We start from the raw sequence: 20362 nt of genomic DNA, 5'->3' as shown, positions 1-20362 counted from the left end.
CTGTTACTATTGTTAAATAAACTTTACTTTGTGTCCAAATCTATTATTTTATTTTTATTATTATTTAATTGTATGCAAAATTGTATAGAAAATAATACATACATTGATTATTACTAAGGTATATGTGACAATTAATAGTAATATTGACTTTAGGTGATATCGCCAATCCTTCTCTGATAATGTATTTGATAGACTTTAATGATTTTATTTCTAATGTACAGTGTAAGGCAGAATGCTGAGTAGCAGCACAATGTCATGATCATGGTTGACACACTGCAGTAGTACAGTTCCACCACCCGCCAGATGATCCACTAACAAATTGACAGCTCTAAAATAAACCAGTGACGTTTACATTCACATATAATCTTCTGGATGTTGTGTAAATGTGTCTGTGTGCACCTGTGTACTTGAGCTTGCCGTCGTGACCACTGGATTTCTGTGAATGTTTTAGTTTGAAAGAGTAATGTCAGTGAAGAGATAAGCCTGAAAAGCCAGGGGGATTTAGATGCTTCAATCCAGACAGAGTCAAGGCTGTACACAGATGTACTGATCTCTCCTCCCAGCTCCCCGAGCCCTGTCTCTCATCTATCTTCTGGCTTTCCTTGAAGTCTCTCATGCTCCCTGATCCCTCTTAGTTTAGTCTCATATATAGTGAATGGCTACTGAATGGCACATTATTCCGTTTTGCAGACATTGTCGGCAGCCATCAATTCTGTATGAGCTCTCCTTCACACCTCAGCGCCTCCCACACAGCAACTGGCCCTTTTACTGCACCTGCTGTTGTGTGCGTGGGAAATGAGGATATCTGGAGTTCATTCCAGTCTGTATTTGTATTCATTTGTGTGTGTGTGTGTGTGTGTGTGTGTGTGTGTGTGTGTGTGTGTGTGTGTGTGTGTGTGTGTGTGTGTGTGTGTGTGTGTGTGTGTGTGTGTGTGTGTGTGTGTGTGTGTGTTCGATTTTGTCTGTTCAGAGGTTCAAGTCCTCATTCTCACTCTGGAATCTCAAACCCCGAACCATTCAGGCAGCGACAAGCAGTGAAACATTTGCTATTGCCTGCACACAGGTGCACTTTACACACATATAAACACACTCAAATGTGATTACACTCGCCAACTTTGATAAGGGGGTTCTCCTGTCTGTCTGAATCTGGCAGGGCTAAGTGATTGTGTCCACAGCCTCAAAATCTGAGTTTAGAAAATAAGCATTATAGGAATGTAGTGCCGCTGGGAACTAAAACCAGCATTTAAATAACAATTTGTGATACAAATATGATAATGCAGGATGTTGTTGGTATGATAACTTTCAAATAATTTAAGCTAAAAAATAATTCCATACAGACCTTATCCGTCCATATTATAGAAGTTAAATAAGGAAAGACACACTGTGACAGCAATAATGAACAGGAACATTATGTGTGTATAAACCAGGGATGGGCATTTCAAGCAAACATACTATTTGAAATTTGCACGGAAGTATGTGATCACTGCAGCTCGTCGTCATTTATTTTTTGAAATAGATCCACACAGAGCTTTGCGACGGCTGTAGTCGTCTTTACATGTTTCTCCTCTTCGAACCACACCGTTTTACCTGCAAAGCTCCGGAGACCGGTAGTAGCATGTTCTTCTTCTCCTTATGTTGTTTAATGGCGGCTGGCAGACAGCTTTTAGGTGTATTACCGCTACCTTCTGATGGGAGAAACACATTACAACCAGGTGCTGATTAAAAAAGGGAGAAGAAGAACGAAAGATAATCGCATATACAAATTGATTTATGTACATTTTAATGAATATTTGAATATTTAAAAAATAGTGTCCCATTCCTGTTACACAAATCGTCTGTCTACCCACCACACTGTGACATGTGCACACTAAAACAAATAAAGTGCAGTTAAATAATTCATATTTCATGTTTTCATACAGAGATGTGTTATTTTAGAATTATTGCAGCCCACAACAAAAATCTGAAAAGTGTGGTTGATATTAGAATTTTCTATTTTTTTAATGACGTCCAATACCTGACAGTGTCTATACGATCACACAAAATAACTATATTTTGGATATTTATTCCAAGAATAAGATATGTGCAGCTTAAAATTTAGGAAAGCTATGGCTCAAATTTAACTCTCCCTTGAAAATGATGACAGGAAGCACTGAGCTCTTGGATGGGAAACAAAGGGGGAGTTAAGTTCTGCATTCCTCAGCCTCTCTAACCAGAAGTGATGGGAGTTGCCAGCTTTTGTCCAGCCCATGTGTAGGGAACAGGAGGCATTGATTGAATTGCTGCTTCACAAAGCAGAAACTGCTTATTGAGCTAATGCACCTGTGTGTTGGGATCGATCTTGCAATGTCACTTCCAAATGCATGGCAGGAAGATGTAGAGGGAGGATAGAGGCACAGGAAATGGAAAGGAAAGAGTGAGGCATTTTGTAAGAAAGAAAAGAGAGAGGGCACTACTGAGATGAATGTAGAAGTCAGTCTGTAGAACTTCCTTTTTAGAGAGCTGAGTTGGACTACTTCAACTGCGGCAACACACCAAAATGTGAGTCGCTGTGTGGTCATCTTGTCTTTTAGTGCACTGCATTCTTTTGCTGGGAAGTAATTTGGCGCCAGGTGCTGCAGGATGTAACTTATTGATGACAGTGCAACTGTTCGTTCCTCACCATCTGTCGATCAGGATCTTTGTCTCCATCTCTCCCTCGCTCGCTCTCCCACTTGAAAATATTCATCTACATCTCTCTCACATCCAACCCATCCTTTTCCCCTTTTTCTGTTAAAAAAGACAAAGGAGCTTTGGAAAATACAGATTGGAGAAGAACAAGCTACCTTGAAAAGTGAGGGAATGTAGCCCTGGGAGACAAGTTAAGTCAGGAAAAAGCTAATTCTTGCCTTGTACATGCATTTTATTCTGCACCTTCATGGTACCTCTCAAGACATATTTGTGTGTAGGTACTTTTGTGCCGTGCTACGCTGTCAGTCATGCATCTTCTTCTGCTAATTTATACATAGCAGACAGTGATATTGCATCAACTGTACTGAGACAGGTTGTCTCCAACTGTTGTCAGAAATTAAGGATTTAAGTTTTAAGTTCCTTTAACTTAAGTAAATCTGCAAAGAGAAAAAAATGAAAAAGTTTTTCACATGTTAACGACATTGCAACATATGATAACATGAAGAAAATACGTGGATACGTTTTCACACTAGAATCTACATGTTCCCATCTGCAAAAAACATCACATCTGATCACATGAGTTTCTGTGTTTTTTCTGTAAAGGTGTCACTACAGTCAGATATGTTTAGGATGCCTTTTTTTTTGCAACATAAGCTTTTTTAAGAACTATTTTGTGACAAATATGCTCTACAGTGTGCAAAGCTATATAACCATTCATATTCCTGACAAAGAGAAGATGACAAATTTATGGACAGGCTTGAAGACACCCAGGAAGAAAAAGCATCAGTCTTATTGGGGTCAAAGGTCATCCCACAGGAGATGAGCTTCATAGCATCTCCTTCCTCACTGTCCTTCGTCCTAGTCACCAGGAATGAGAGGACATGAGGAGAAAAGGGAAGGAATATAAGAATGTAGGCAGATGATGTAAAGGACGGACGGTGTGATGGATGGTGGGCCCCTTGCGCTCTCTCTCTCTGTGTGTGTGTGTGTGTGTGTGTGTGTGTGTGTGTGTGTGTGTGTGTGTGTGTGTGTGTGTGTGTGTGTGTGTGTGTGTGTGTGTGAACACAACTTGTAGGCACTTTAGCGTGTTCGTATGCTTCTGCTACCAGCCGGTGCATGTTGTAGAAGGAGCTGCATTGATGGACGAGGAGCATCGTCTGCTGTTTCAGCAGTGGAAGTGCTTAAAGCATCCGGTCCCCAGGGACGGGCCATGTCACAGTCTCCCATCCTGGTGACTTATAGACCTGCTGTGACGAACACCTAAGGGCTGCCATTGTCAGGTTGGACGTGGGAGGTTGGGAAGCAGGAGTCCACGTGATGACAGAAACCAGACTCCCAAGAAGGAACACACCTTTCTTCACTAAAGCAGAAACAGCAACACCCTGCAAAGTTTCATTATGAAGGTTTTAAAGCTTATAGAACAGTTTTTAAATCATGCGGATGTACAAAACCATGTCCAGGGAAGGAAGATAATTGAGATTAATGTAAAGTCATGTCAGATATTTTAAATGTTATCATTATTTCTTTCAAGCCCTTATTTTTCCACCCTATTCTTTTTCCCCCTTTCTTTCTGTTGTTGTTTTGGTCTGTGTCCTTCTGCATTTCCCATTTTTATAGTCTCAGGATTTAGCCTGCAGGAATAAATGGAATAGATTGTGATAAATGAGTTTTAAAGGCCAGTGCCTTTTATGCAGTCCTGCCTTGGTTTCCTGAATTTGGGAAAACAATATAAACAGTCAGCAAGGTTCTTTCTTATATGTAGCATAGACATCACTTTTGCATGAATTGTATTGTTTACTTGAAAATTCGAACAGGACAGTAATAGCGAGCAAAGACAAGAAAATAACAACTTCATTTTCAGGTGTTCTATGCAGAGTCACTGCCTTGATGTTTTTTCATCTTGATGTTTATTGGTGACAGATAATTTCACATTGTGGGCATGAAGACAATATTGATGACTCACAGGCAGGTTAAAAAAAATGTATTTGCCACTTCTGTGCTCCAGGCACACCCTGTTCTGGGGATTGCACGAGTAATGGCACTATTAGGCTTAATTTACTGCCCAAACTAATAACCTGAAATGAAGAGTGTGATGAGAATATTACATACATGCAGACACACACACACACACACACACACACACACACACACACACACACACACACACACACACACACACACACACACACACACACACACACACACACACACACACACACACACACACACATATCCCCATACTTGAACATCTCCACTATGACGGTGCTGTGCCCTCAATCAGTTTTAATGCAATGAAATCAGTCATCCTTGTTCATCTCTGCCTCTCTCTGTCACTATTTCAAACACACACACACACACACACACACACACACACACACACACACACACACACACACACACACACACACACACACACACACACACACACACACACACACACACACACACACACACACACACACACTGCCATTCTCAGTCGGAGGTTAAACCTTCTCTTCCACACACATCTGTCATCATCATCTTACTTTTTATTTTATTTTTTCTTAATCCTAAAAATAGACCATTCTCACAGACTATCTGACTTCTCATAGCAGGAAAAGAACAGGTGTAACCGATAACATTAATGATGGCTCTGTTCCATTTAGGCCTGCCAGTAATCCATGCCAGTAAACCAGCATGTACAGTATCAGGGCCCTGGCACATCTAAATGAAGTGCAGCCAGTGTTAATGTTGTTCGTTACACTTGTTTTTGAAAAGTCAAAATGTCTGCTATAAGTAAGTTCTCTATTCCTCTACCTGTCTCTACCCTGTTATCTCTTTATTTTATCTGAGCTGACTCTCCTATCCCCTCAGTTTATTCCTTCCTTTTTTTTTTTTTTTTAATATTGGAGCAATGCTGATCCAGCCTTACATGATCATAACCGCAGGGATGAAGCAGTTACTTGCTTGGCAACAGGGCCCCCTGTGGCCAAGCAGCATCACTGATGTCTAGGTCGCAGCAGCTAATATGCTAATCAGACATAGTCCTTGTGTGCATATGTTAATCTGGTGGTGATGGAAGGTAAGCTGTAATAAGGTAGCCTTGGCTGGTCAAAATAAAGGCTATGGCACAGTGGAGCCTGAAAGTGACAAGTCAGTCTGTCATTAGAGTCTCGGATTAGGCCAGAGGGAGACTATCCAAGTACTAACCAACTACTTTAAAAGGTAAATCAGCAATGAACCATTCAGGGCAACTTTGGTGAGTGAGCAGGTGTTCTGCCCTCAACAGATGATGGAAAACACCTGCTGTGAAATCAGTGATTGGGATGTTGGTAGAAGTGCAACATGCAGCTGCAGTCCTCTGCCCTAAGTGAGTCACTGTGGATTTTACCCTTTAATACCCTCTTTAGAGAAGTAGGAGGATGTTGGGGGTGACAGCAAGGATTTGGCTGATATGTTTCACTGCTGGACGACAGTGCTGATACAAAATATCTAGAATGAAGCTACTTGTGGTTGGGAATTTCTAGGTTGGAAGTGCATATATAACCAACTAGCATTGGATTGTGTTAGCATATTTCTGACACATTTTAATCAAAAGAAAACTTTAAAGAATATATAAATAAACGCAGATAGTGGTGGTTACCAATCTAGTTCTTTACCAAAAACATTGCTCTACGTAGAGATTTTTTGACATTTTGCCTTTATTAGGTAGGAGCAGTGTAGCCAGGGAGGGAATGTCAGGAAATAAAGCAGAGCAATGACGTGCAGTGAAGCTACAGCCGGCCAGGATTTAAAACAGGGACTCACTGCTGACGGTAGTTACACCCATGTGGTGTGCGCCCCAACCTCTTGGCTATCCGGTCGCCCCACAGTCATGCATACTTTTATTCAAAGTGTGGAAATACTGCATGATGCACAGTTGTTTTGACATTTGCTATGTACATCAGTTTTTAATGTCACTCATAAATATTTGTTTCAAACATTTCAGGATTAACCTTGTGTATTGTTGAGACAGTAGTAAATTGCATTTTTTTTTTTTTTTAACTCTGTTGCCTGCAAACATTTCACCGCCCCATCTATGTACAGCGACTGCAAACATGAGCACCGGACGTCAGAATTCATAATCAACTGTGAGATAGCGTCACCTCACAGCCTCGGTTACTTTTGTGAGGAGTTCACACACGCATATTTCAAATCAAGCAAGTAGAGGTCGTGTTTGTTGTCTGACTAGTGGACTGGACACAAACTGTTTGCACATTATTTGTTTACCAGCCAGTTAATTCCTCGGCTGAAGCTCTGTGGAATGCACTGTTGGGTAATATGATTGATCTGTCCTTGTTAGACCTTGCTGTAAGGAAGCATTAAATGAAGCCTCTTCTTAATTTTTCTTAATAACAATTCCATGCATTTAAACAGTAACATGCCTGTCTTGCAGCCGTATTCACTTTTTTTCCCCCAGACTTATTTATCTGAAAACAAGTGAAAAAACATTGTCTGAACTTAATAATGGACTTCATGTTGTGGTAATATCAGCAAAATAAGCTTTCATAATACATTGTGAAGCTGGAGACATCTGATGCAGAAACGTGTGTGTGCAGTGAGTATGGTGGTGAGGTGCCAGTGTTGCTGTGTAGGAGCCATTCTGTCCTCGCCGGAGTTCAGGCCAGTTCCTGTGGAGGCACTGAGTTTCATCCAAAGTCCAGCACATGCCCCGGCCAGGTTCCTCGCTGTGTGGGAGTGTGTAAACTGGATGACAGAGCGTGTGTGTGTGTGTGTGTAATGCATTTTTGGTCATTGCCCTTCTATTCATACCCTTAGGATTTATTATTTGGGTTACAGCAAGACAAAACTACCCTCCGCACACTTGCAGTATGTAGTATTGCAGCCAGAGTACTATAGGCTTGGCTGTTCAAGTGGATGTCATCAAGGGAACAGAAACTGCCGTCACGTGTCTTTTACTGGAACACACTGATTGAAGAAAGAGGGTTCAGAGACGAGAGATTGGCTGAACTTCCTTTGAACTTGATTTCCATAATAACACACAATTAGACAAGGTTCTGTCAACAGGGTGCTCACTTATTTGCATACATGGTCAACATGGCGGTAATCTGAAGCATCTATTGTGTCATGTTTTATTGACGATAGTGGCACTTTATCAGCAGCTTTATACATTTCTTGGAAGATAAGATTGTGTCTGTGTATTTTTGAAGGAGTTGTTGGTTGGGTTACAAATGTTTTCATGAGCAGATGGCTCTGTGTGTGTCGTTATCTGTCACCAGACCATTCCTGTACCTTCCCCTCGTTTTCTGACTCTTGGCAACACTAACATGACGCAGTAGCACAGACTTTTCCACAAACTGCCTCATTAATCCGTCCGTTTCCATCCCATCTCTCTGCAGCTCTGCCCAGCTACACGTGCGGCAACCCCGGACAGCTACTCAACGGCCACCAGCAGGGGTCAACGTTCAATATCGGGGACAAAATCCGCTACAGCTGCAGCCCGGGCTACGTTCTGGAGGGTCACACCACCCTGTCCTGCCTTGCCACTTCAGCTGGGACTGCTGCCTGGGATTTTCCTCTTCCCTACTGCAGAGGTATGTCGGAGGGACTGTGGAAGACTGTTGATTATAACTGATTATGACTTGTTAAAGGAAGTAAACATCTTAATTGCGATTTAATGGCTTTGTAGGAACATTTTTAGACCCCAAAGGTTTGACAGCCAGCTCAGAGATATGTCACTGATCATAAAATGTATTTATGAATATTCAAAAATAGAAAAATATCTTGTGACTCTGAAAACCTTAACAACACTCAGTTTATTTCTGAGACAAAGAGCAATAACCCTTCCTTTTGTAGTCTTTTATACTTCCCCGTTGATGAAACCCATCCTCCAGCCCACACACATATTTTCACATGCCTCTACATGACCTGACAAGGGTTTTCTGTGGTTACACCAATATCTTATTTACTGTGGCAGGACCTCATGTGTGAGGTCCCACTCAGGTGCTTGTGCCAGTTGTCCTTCCCTCAGAGCTAGCAAGCACCCCTGGGGCCGCTACACCTGCCAGTGTGTGTTGTCTGACCTACATGACACGGGTCTTGGAAATAGTTCACCATGCTATCAAGCATGCAGGATTCTTCTGTGCATAAAAGGGACTTATTACATGCACATGTCCAAAACATGTGAATTGCCATGTTCATGTATGTATCAATTTGCTGTCCTGTGTGTGTGTGTGTGTGTGTGTGTGTGTGTGTGTGTGTGTGTGTGTGTGTGTGTGTGTGTGTGTGTGTGTGTGTGTGTGTGTGTGTGTGTGTGTGCGCGTGTGTCTGTGGCCAATGGTTTGTGTCAGTGGGCCTGCTGAGCAGACCGCTGAGACACTATGCCATCTGCAGCCAGGCCGGGAGTCAGGAAGCCCACATAGGAGCACACATGGCTGGGCACCATGAGCCAGCACTGTCACCACCCACCGAATCACATGCAGGCACACGCACATGCCTCTACTGCTCATCTAAATTGGACATTTTGTGTGCATTTCACAATCCATTCTGTGTGATTTATCATATTTTATGTGAGAAACTGTCAGTAACTCTGTCATCTCCCTTCCCTCTCTCTTTTGTCCAAAATTTTCCAACAATTTCTGTTTAGACTCAAACTCAAGTCTTTAATTCTCCTCCCCCGTGCCCACCCAGGCTCCGTCCAAAAAAAAACAACAACAACTGCTCAAGCACTCAAGGATGTGATTATGCCACCTTTTCAGCAGAAATTACACGCCAACAACTTTTAGAAACTGGCAATTTCCCCTGTGATTAATTGAGGTCTCCCATTGCCACATAAAAGTCAGCAGTACACCTGAGTGCTCCTTCATAATGCATAAGTGTATTGTTAATGTCACTCCAATAACAGAGCCCGCCCATATGTGCAAGAGCAGAACCTGCACTGTACTTTGGGAGCGGGGAGGACATTTTGGCACAGTCACCATTCTAGACTCGGGAGAGTGCAAACATGCCAGCACTGTCGGGCCAAAGACGACAGCCAGCCAGTGATGGCACAGATAACGCTTTACGTTGCCTCTCTTAGGCTCATCAATTCATTTTCTTAGCTGTGATCTAAAATAATGCAATTTTATATAATTTGAGAACACTTACAGGTGATTGAACATCATTCTCTTATTCAGCCTGTGACACTTTTTCCAAAGTTCAGTCTGCTCACAGCCTTCATGTCACTCTGTTCGCTGCTCTTTTAGAATTATACCTTCTTTTTTTTATGCTGCACGTCTGAATGTCACCACACAGCTACAGCATCACACACTCACACAACTATTTGTCTTTGGTGTGTGCACATGCTTTACCCCTCTTATCCCAAAAGCACTCACGTTTTAAGTTGTATTCTGTCACATGTGCATCATAGTCCCACATATAGTTTTCCAGTCTTCTGCTGTGTCCATGTTTGGTGTATCTAAACATGCACTCTTTAACGCATGCTAAAATAAATGTTTTTTATAGCTTGCGTGCATTGGCCATGCTTCTCTATACCTTGGTTGCCATGACACTCGAAGGAATGGATGCAGCTCCTTACACTTTATGGAGAACCATGACATCCTATGCGACAGCCTGAAAATGTGTACTGTTCAACCGTGGGAAGCAGTCTGACATCTACAGTTGACTGAGGGGAAAAAAAATTGAATACATTTCTGCGCACCTCATACATTGAAGTGTTTCATACGGTATAGACAGTTTTAGCTTGGTTGTCGTACAGCGCTCACCACCGTTGGCGGCAGCCACAAAATGCAGAGAGTGATGGAGAGCGTCAAGGTGAGGGGGAGAGTTTGGAGTCAGAGACTTCCCCTCAAGTGTGAAGAAACAGTCCTGTGTGGAATATCAATGCACCTCCTCATCCTTTTTTCCGTCCGCATTCCACTTCCTGTCACTTCCACTGCAACAATCACCTGTCACCCCGCTCGCCATCTCTCTCTCTCTCTCTCTCTCTCTTTCTTCATTGTCCACCCTCTCGCCGCACTTTTCTCTCACCCATCCTTGCATGTCACCTGTCATCCTCTTCATCCCCTTCTTCTCGCCCTTCTGTCGTGGTTTCCCTCCTATTGAAGTTCACACCTCACAGGTTTCCTCTCGTCTGTCTACTCCCTTGCCCTCCCTCGGGGCGGTTGATGTGGTGACAGGTAGGACGGATGATAGACACGGCCTGACAATTCCGAGGTCCTCCTCCCTTTTCTTAAGCCACATGCAGCGAGCTGGTCGCCCACTATAATGAATCCCACACCACCTTGATGCAGATGTACACTCGCACACACCTTCACCAAAAATAATCGTGGAAGTGTCGTGGAAACCTCTTTTGATGTGTCCCCTCTGTTCACTGATACGTATTATGCAGGACTGATCTACACTTGATCCATTTTAAGGTCACAGTCATGATATCACATACTGTAATCTTCAACGCAGTAATGAACATATCAGATGCTGGGCAGGGGAATTATCCTGGCAACCCATTAAATGCATGCTTTATTATTTAATGGTCTCCTCAAAGCAGTCTTGAGGAGGGAAGAGTTGCTTTGATTAACACAAATCTGAATTAATCAGAATTGAATCACTTCCCTCCACATTGCGTTAGTTTGCATCATGCTCCCTGCCCTGCTTCCTGTAAAAGCACTGTAGGGCATTTTGAAATCTTGTGACTGCTGTCTCTCTGGCCTATGGCAAAAATTGCAGACAAAGGAACAATATGCTGTAACTCATTGCACATTTTCATGCTCCTGAATTTGAAAATATGCAATTTGGCTTGCGGCAAAAAGATAATATGTGGACAGAAAAAAAATAAATACATATATAAATATATATATATATATATATTTTTTTAGATTGCATGGAAGATTCCTAGCAAAACTTCACCTACTAAGTTCCCACTAAGTTGAAGCCTACGTGACTTTTCGTGCTGAAACGCTGTTACAAATCATCAGCATCTCCATCATATGCTATTTTTCTCTGATTTAGCTACTTGATAAAATGTTCAGCTAATTGGTATTTTTTTCCCGAATGGGTTATTGTTTTTTATTATTTTATTGTTATTTATAATTACTAGTATTTTACATTTTTACATCATTTTGCCAGTATGCATTTTGGTCTGGAAATTCAGAAAAATAACACATACTCAATTGTAAGACAAATGCCAATTATATTGAGTTCTGGCTCTTGTGTTACAGAGTGACCCTGTCACTTTAAGAGAGTTATGTGTCTTTTGCTGCAATCTCAGTAGGTATGTATTACGTGTGCGTTTAAAAAAAACAAGAACTTTTCTGGAGAATATATAAACTTTTTTAGCTGTATGTGTCAATCTGTGTATCCTGTGTATACAATGAAAAGACCTGCATAAAACAACCCACTTAGATTAAATATCAGCTTTTAAATGAGCCTACATCTTGTCAGTTGTCTGATATGCACCACTGGTTATGTCACTGATGACCTACAGCATTATGTTACAGATATGGACTCAAAGAAGACTGTTTTACAATTATCAACATGTCATATTCACCATTGTGCACATAGATTTGCAATGATATAAAACTGTTTTAGAACATTGCGGGGAAAAGTTGCGACAGTGTGAACTATCGCATCTCAGCTTGATTCAAACCAGCTGATGGTGTCGCCTCAGCTTGTGAAGTTGTTAGACGGCGGTTTTAGAACGTAAGTTGTGTCACCTTCAGCTTAGAGAAAAAGTCAGCTGGACAGAAACTGTCAGCTGATCAAAATAAATGGAAGAAAGATCCATTTATTTAAGAAAGAGCCTTTTCTATATGACAGAATTGCTACAAGTAAGTCACTGACTATCCCTACCCAGGGTTTTATAATGCTACGAATTATAATCGCATATGAAAAAGCCTAAAAAAGCTGGTATTTTGAAGTGAACTACAGAGAGTTGTGAAGATGTTATACCGTCTCATCTTGCTTTGGTGTAAACTGGCACCGCCTGCATCAACGCAACCTCTGTTGGAATGACGTTAAATTGCAGTGCAGACTGATTGTAGTCATTCGCCTCAAGATTCATTAACGTAAAGCTGCCTTTTATTGATTATGTAGGGATCGTTATGTTTTCCTTTGAGGACATCACAGGCTGGATTGAGATGGTTCACAGGCCAGTTCTAGCCTATGGGCCGTATTTTACCCACGTGTGGTACCCAGTATCTTATTTTATAGAAAGTGGATGGCACCTCCCTTATCACATAAATAGAGTCGACAGCAGCCAAGTGAAAAAAAACAAAAAAACATTATTTCAGAATATGGCCAGTCCAAAAAAAAGTCTTAAAAATGATGCCAGTGGAAAAGTTTCTCCGCCTGACAGGAGAGTCTATAAATATATGAACAGTGTCTATCTTTTAAAAGTCTGTATCCAAACCAGGACTGCTCATGTAACCAGTGTCATCTTACATTTTTGCCAGTATGGTACTCATTTTAAATACGCCTACAATGGACAGCTGGGATTGTAGCATCACAGCTTCATCGGTCAAACTTGACCTTTGCATGCATTTTGTGTTTGTCAGCCTTTTCCTGTGCTAGCTCTCCCACTGTTTCCATTAGTCTTTACATGTTAAATCATCTGTAATAAAAAAAAAAATGAAATTTTTACAGAGTCCTCTTTAATAAACCTTTCCCACCTTTCTGTTTCCTGCACCCCCCGCAGCAGATGATGGATGTGGAGGGACACTGCGGGGCCAGAGCGGGGTGATCACCACTCCCAATTACCCAGCTGAGTATAACAACAACGCCGACTGCACCTGGACCGTGCTGGCCGAGCCAGGAGACACCATTGCCCTGGTTTTCTCTGACTTTCAGCTGGAGGACGACTATGACCTGCTGGAGGTCAGCGGCACTGATGGTTCTTCACAATGGTGAGTGGTCAGCCTGCAGCATTTCGTCTGGAGATAGAGCTTAGCAAAAAGGGACGGGAAAGGAAGCGGACTTTAGCTTTGCACCACCTGCACACAGGCACATTTTACAGAGGAAGGAATGAGTTGGGTGAAGTCTCGTTGGAAGTGGATGGATGGTAAGTGGGTCCCGTGGAGCTGGATCACAGCTGTCTCAGATGTGTTGTTGGTTTTGTCTTCAAAATGAAATTCACAGTAATTAATTTGATGGGCAGTTTCCCAGCTTTCATATTACAAACCCTGCTCGGGTGTATCATGTGGTCTGTGGTTCTTAAAGTGTAATGTGAACACTCAATCTTGGTCACACACTCTCACTCATTCTCTCAATTACTCAGTCTCACACAAACACACATGCTCAGCTCTAATGATGAAGAGGTAGGATATCCTGGCGTCAGTGCGGGTCTCTCACCATCTGTGGCAGCTCCTCCTCTCTCTGACAACTCTCTCAGCTCACGAAGTAATTAGTGAGCTCGATTACCACCACCAGCCGTATAGTGTTGTTTCACCCACGTTCACACCGGCACGGCAGAGTCCTATGGGCCCAAATGGACATGCACGCATCATTCCCACTTTCAGCCACGCCTCTGTATATTTGTGCTGGCGCTCGGAGAACTTGTGCAAACAGATGTATTCTTTTCACACTTTCTCCGGGACTTTTTTACTCCCTCGCTCACTTAGCACACAAAAGCTAACATTAGCATGAAAAATATACATGGGCTGAATGCAGTTGGATGGATCCAGTTCTTACTTACCTTTGCCTTGGATAGAAATATACAAATGCAGGTTTATTTTCAGGATCATGTAGGAGACAGGCAGTTCAGATAAACAAGAGGAGACAGAGGATACTTTGAAGTTGCAGCCACAGGCTGTTGGCAGGAGGGGACAAGGGGTAGCAGTGGCTGAGCCATTAAACACTGGAGACACAGACTCGGAGAGAAAGACAGAGGCATAGAGGACTGTTGATAAAGGAAACAGGTTCAGAAATAATACATGAGAAGTCATCTTGGAGTGAGATGGCCCCTGGAAACTTCCCATCAATTTCGCTCATTCGCTCTGTAGTTAAGCAAAAACACTTCCCGAGAAGAACTTGATTGACTCTGAGCAGTCTTAAAATGGATAATTATGCCTTGTAGCCTGATATTAAAGTCTCTTTGAATCTCTGCTTGGCCAATGGAGAGTTGATCGCTTCCAGACTCCCGCTGACGGCAGCCTGACTCTGCAAATCCTAGTGTCATCAGCTTCTCGTCCCAGACTTTGATTTTGCTCTCTGTTGTCATGTGCGGCACCCAAATCTCTACTGAGTGTCATCTTTGTGGCGATTGTTGCCGGAGGCGCCAACGGTAGAGCACCTGCGGCATGGCTGGACTGTGTTAAAGAACAAGGGAAAGTAAGTGACTAGAAAGGCGGAAGAAGGACTATTGGCAAGCGATGCAGCGTGCAAGTCACAGTTGATCATGCACATTGCAAGGATAAGGCATCACAGGGGACAGAGGACGCAGAGCAGACATGCTGGCTTGCCTCTATTGTTTCATTTTTTTCTAGTCATGCTGGCTTGGGTTTACCCGCATACCACTGACTTCAAAAATATGGGCTTTCTTATCCCCAAACTCCTCAGCAGCACATTCACAACCCAATAACTTTAGCTCTAATGTCTCCGGGTACCTTTAATTTTAGAGTGCCAGGGTCAAACGAGAAGAATGAGCAGACATTAGTGGACAGATGTGAAGAAAAGGGCAGGACCTTTTGGAGGAGAGGATGGACGTGGGGTGAAGAGATGGCTGGAAGGATTACAACTTCCCAGCTGGTGGCTAATTATCGAGGTCAAGTTTATCACTATGATGGCGCTGACCTGTAGCATGTGTGCATGCTCTCAGTAAATGGATCTGGGAACCCTCTACTCAGCCGGGTTTGATGGTGGTGCTCTCTCTCTTGTTCTCACCACCCAGTCGGTCTGGTCTCTGATTTAATCACACCGGATTTGTATAAGGTTTGTGGTAAAGTTTAAAAAGCTGCCTCTGTGTTTCACGTCTGCTGTTAACTGTGAATTACAGTTTCCAATCCAGCTTTTGATCAACGCATTTTCTCAATAAGCTCATTGTACAAGGAATACATTACGCATCACTTTCTAACAGATCCATAGTTTTTCCCTTGATTCTCATCCTGGGTCCCTTTTTCATCGCTTTTAAAGGTCATATCTCTTTTCTGAAGTTAAAACATGCTTTTATGATTTTATTGCTTTTTCACTGCCATGTGTGTAGTCTTGGCATCTCACCATTCAATGGCTATCTTATTACAAATGCGGAGAGTTTTAGGGGCTGTATTGATTGAGATCTGACAGACAGGTTCAGTGCTCCAATAGGAGAAAATAGGTCAGCGATCACGGTCAAAACCACACTTCCCTCTACAACAGTTCCAACGAAAGCAGATCAAGCCTACATGCTCTCTGTTCCCTTTTTGTGTGTATGTGTCTGTATACAGTGTGTGCTTTGAGAGGAGGAGGATGAACCAGAGTAAACACCATAAATCACCATCAAGGACTTCACCCCTTTGAATATATGAATCTGATCTTGTTCACCTACAGTCTTGTTTACCATACCAGCCAGCACTTTGATTGGCAGACCCTGCAGAGTTAGCATTCTGAAAAGGCAGCAGGAAAAGACAGCAGTGAAGACTGACTTCAGGAGCTGAGATGTGTCTGTGGATTGAATGTGGCAGTGGGAAGGGCCGGTATAAACATGGCAAGTGAATCATGCCTCTGCTCAGCAGTACCCTGATGGGACTTTCTACGGTGCTGCTTGTCCAGGGGGACGCATTACTCTGTCATTACACTTTGCATCCATATTGAGTTTCTTTTCTCAATCACCATCCACTTTGAGGCAATGTAAATAACGTCTGACGCTCGCCAATTGCCAAACCCTCATTCGCCCACTTGCTACTAAGTGGAACTCACAGCTATTTGACTTGTAATTTTCTTGGGTGCTCAATTGTTTTCCAAAGCACTGTAATACATTTTCATCTACGAGTAGTGCTCCCTCAAAATGTTGAATCCATCTCCCGCAGTACCTTGGTTACTGTAAACAGAAAGTATGAAGTGTATTAATCTGTACTTGTATATTGGCATTATTCCCTCGGTTCTGAAAATAAAAAAAGGCATTCTGTTGAGAAAAGTAGCACATCACAGTTAACCGATTGCACCATTTTCTAAAGTGTTCCCCCCCAAAAAAACGTAAATCTTACAGTTGCCATTCTGGTAACTTTTGCAAACTCCATTTCCCATGAGCTTTTTTCTTTTTTTCATGCATCCATTTCTGACAATGCAAAGCTCCCAGGGAAAATTAAACTCCTTTCTTCCTGTTAGGAGATCTGAGAGCCCAGTGAGTTTTGATCCTCTAGGTAGCCTTCTATCCTTAGTCCTCTCTCTTTTAACCCTATACTCTATGGACCAGAGACACTGACGTTTATGGAGCAAAAGGATTATATCCCCACAGTGCTGATATGTGTCCTGACCGGGGGAGGGAGCATGTTTGTGTGTGTGTATGAGCGAGACATAAAGAGATAAAGAGTTGTTGGAGAGGAGTGAAGAACACTGGATATGTATTGATTGGCTGTTAGGTTGACTCACCTGAGAGTGAATGGTCTTCGGAACAGCTTTTTAAGTCCAGAGGCTGTTTTCTTTAGTGTCCGATGGGAGCTACAGCAATATGAGTATGTTTCAAACTTTTGTTTTTGTGTTTTCAAAGACACTGGAAAAGTTTTTCCATGTCGGGGCTCACAGGATTTAAGTTAGATTTGTGTACATTGGTTTCATGTAGCCATGCAATCAGGGTAGGTATATTTACAGTTGTTTGCAAACGTGTCGGCTGCAGTGCCAACTGCTGCTCGCCATGGGGGGAAACACACGTCCCACACACTCTCCCAGTGGGACCCCACAGCAGCATCTGTCATGTCAAGCTATTGGCTGCCAGATGTACTTTCCTTTCTCGTTAAAAAACAATCACAGTGAGAGTGTGGATGGAAGTGAGGGATTTTGCAGTATATCCCCTGACCATTGTTTGCCCGGCAGCACAATAATAGGTGGTTGTCCACTTGTGATCCCCCTGAATTCCTTGCCTGAAAACATAATTTAATATATGTTCACGTTGAGGCAGTGATTTTCAGCGTGCGATTACAGGGTATTGGCAGCGTACGGAGGGGCATTTTGCATAGATGTGTGTTTAAATGGATACTGTGTGATGGTCGAGTGGGCGTATATTCTCAGTATGAATGTTGAATGCATTATTTTATAAATGTTTTATGCTGTGGCCTGTTTCTCACAACACAGACCGGTGGAGTAAAGAAATGGTTTTGCTTTGGAGCTTTACCCATAATTCACCACAGCATCACTAGTCTGGGCACGTCACTCTGGCATTTTCTTTCCTTCTCACTCTCTCTCTGTCTCAGTGAGTCTCTCTCTCTCTTTCTCTCCCTCTGCTATATAGGTATCATAAAGCATTTGAGTGGATAGTTTGGTCTGATTGTCTAATGGAAGTATCTAGGCTTTCGTTATACATTCTATATCTATTTACTTTAAGCGGTGCTTTCATCATAAAACCCACATACAAATCATCCAAAACAGAAGTAAACTCAGGGATATGAGTCGCATGCAATGCATTCCGCAAGGTTTTCCAGATTTGAGAGTTTGAGACACAGCTCAAGGTTTTTGAGGAGTGCATGTCAGAAGAATTTGCCTTTGATTCATACATTCGCAAACACTGGTTCTGGTTGACTCATGCATTCCATGTGTGTTGCAATGGGGATACTGCGTATATCTGAAAGCCCACAACTTTTCTTCTCTAAACTTTTCAATGGAGAAAGCTCATGTGGAGATAAACATTGACTTGGATAGAAATGTCTGACAGCTGATGTGAGGGATGGTAATGAAGCCCTGACACATGTCGAGGATCACCACGTCAAAGACAATAAAAGCAGAGCCCCCAGATCGTGCTGTGTGGAGGTTATATGTATATACCAGCCACATCTATCAGGGATCTGTCTGTTTCTCTCTGTCTTACACATACCTTTTTTTTTTTTTTTTTTTTTTTTTCCTGTGTCGACCTCCACAGACTGTAGATACATTTACCTTTTAACCTTTAACTCTAACTTGCAGATGACTTTCAGACATGCAGCTGTTGTGTGAACATACTGTAGACCTCTTTATAAAGTAATAATCCAGTATTTCTCCATAATTCATTCGAAACCTATATATTTAGTCTTTGAGGTGTGGTGGTATTGCTGGTGTGTTTGGTATTTTGCTGGACATATATATTGTAATTACTTACTATATGGATTTTGGAATAAATGAGTGTCTAAGCTGCCATCATGCTTCCTCAGAAATGATTGCCAGATGGTGAAATAGCTTTGAGAACTCCTTCAGTCCAGCTATTTACGTCACCTTTCATTAAAACAATTGAGTGCAACACAATTAATGTCTTCCAGGAATAACTGTCTGAAGATGTTTGCTATTATTTCCAAATGTAAAGACTCCCCTAAATCCCAACCTGGACATTTTTGCTGAGCTGCTTTGCTTTTTTACCTTACTGCAGTGATTGGCAGCAGTCGTTTGGTGTGTCAGAGGTAAAACAGGCTGGAAGCTTTCAACCAAAGTGGGCAGCATGCCTCTGCTGTTAAAACTGGTGACAGATTAGTAAGGATATTAGATGCTATTCTAGAAAGAGCTTATCTACTTGTCTGCAAAACACATCTACCACTTTTTATTTGACCAACAAATTGTCAAAAAGTTGTTCTCTTGATTGACCAGCAAGTCCTCCAACCTATACAACCATATAGGTCATCGGTTCGTACCTTCAAAAAGGACACACAATATTGTTTCCTAAGTTAGTGACCTTAGGATTAGGTACAAAAAACATTTGGATAGGGTTATGGAAAGATAATGGTTTGTGTTGGTATTGACATTACTACTTCTGGAAAGGTATGCAATCTTGATTATCATGGCAACAGTAAATGTGGGTTTAAAAAACTGCCCCACATTTGGTTTGAAAATGGGAATCAAACAACGGTCTGCTGCACTCTTGTCCTCTGTTAAATGAAACCATTCACGCAACCTGCCTCCTCCTAACAAAGAAAAACTCACATCATATAGTTGTCTTCTGAACTGTGTCCCTTTGCCAGGACACCAGATTGTCTGTATTTATATGACCACTAAAGGTCATTTACCTTTGAAACGGAACAGTTGGTCATCATAAGCTGTGTGCACAAAAAGCCTGTGGGGTCTATTTTGGAGAAGGACAAAATTCTCCCAGTCCCCTCACTTTGGTCCCTCGAAGTCTGTTTGTCTGAGTCAGGATTTATTAACAGCAGCACTGGGTTGAGGACTCAATCTGCAGCATGCCACCGATCAGAACAGCATTTATGATGAACTTTGCACCACCCGCCAATAATTCTCCAGCGGAACATTATCTCCAACACCTGGTGCCACACTGCAGATTGGCTCCCCTCAACACTCGACACTGTGTTACCCACTCTGTCGCATTGCTTCGGCTGAAAGCCGGAGAGGAGAAGGGATTTTGAAGGCAGACAGTAAGGTAAACAAAAATGGGCCAAAGCTTGTATTCTATCAACCTTCCAGGGTTGCGTGTGTGATTTTCTCAAGATGAAGCCTATTTCAGTTGTATTGTCAAAATTATAATGGAAAGACATTCTGTTCCTGATGATTACACAGTACATCATTAATTGTCATTGATCATCTGTGTTTTGTTGAAAAACAGCAGGTGCAGCAATTTACC

General features: G+C 42.3%; 1 protein-coding gene across 1 annotated transcript in view; it reads left to right on the top strand.

Moving 5' to 3' along the window:
• Positions 1-20362, top strand: part of csmd2 (CUB and Sushi multiple domains 2) — a 250294-nt gene that overhangs the window by 61797 nt on the left and 168135 nt on the right. Inside the window, exons 4-5 of the mRNA XM_069699145.1 lie at positions 8046-8240; positions 13337-13544. Of these exons, the coding sequence (XP_069555246.1) occupies positions 8046-8240; positions 13337-13544 (403 nt within the window). The remainder of the gene's footprint in view (positions 1-8045; positions 8241-13336; positions 13545-20362) is intronic.

The sequence above is a fragment of the Brachyistius frenatus genome, unplaced genomic scaffold, assembly GCF_029030835.1.
Source record: "Brachyistius frenatus isolate BFR_SWC_R1_liver_20210118 unplaced genomic scaffold, ASM2903083v1 Contig_2, whole genome shotgun sequence".
In the NCBI taxonomy this organism is placed as follows: Eukaryota; Metazoa; Chordata; class Actinopteri; family Embiotocidae; genus Brachyistius; species Brachyistius frenatus.
This window is presented reverse-complemented; position numbering and strand designations above follow the sequence as displayed.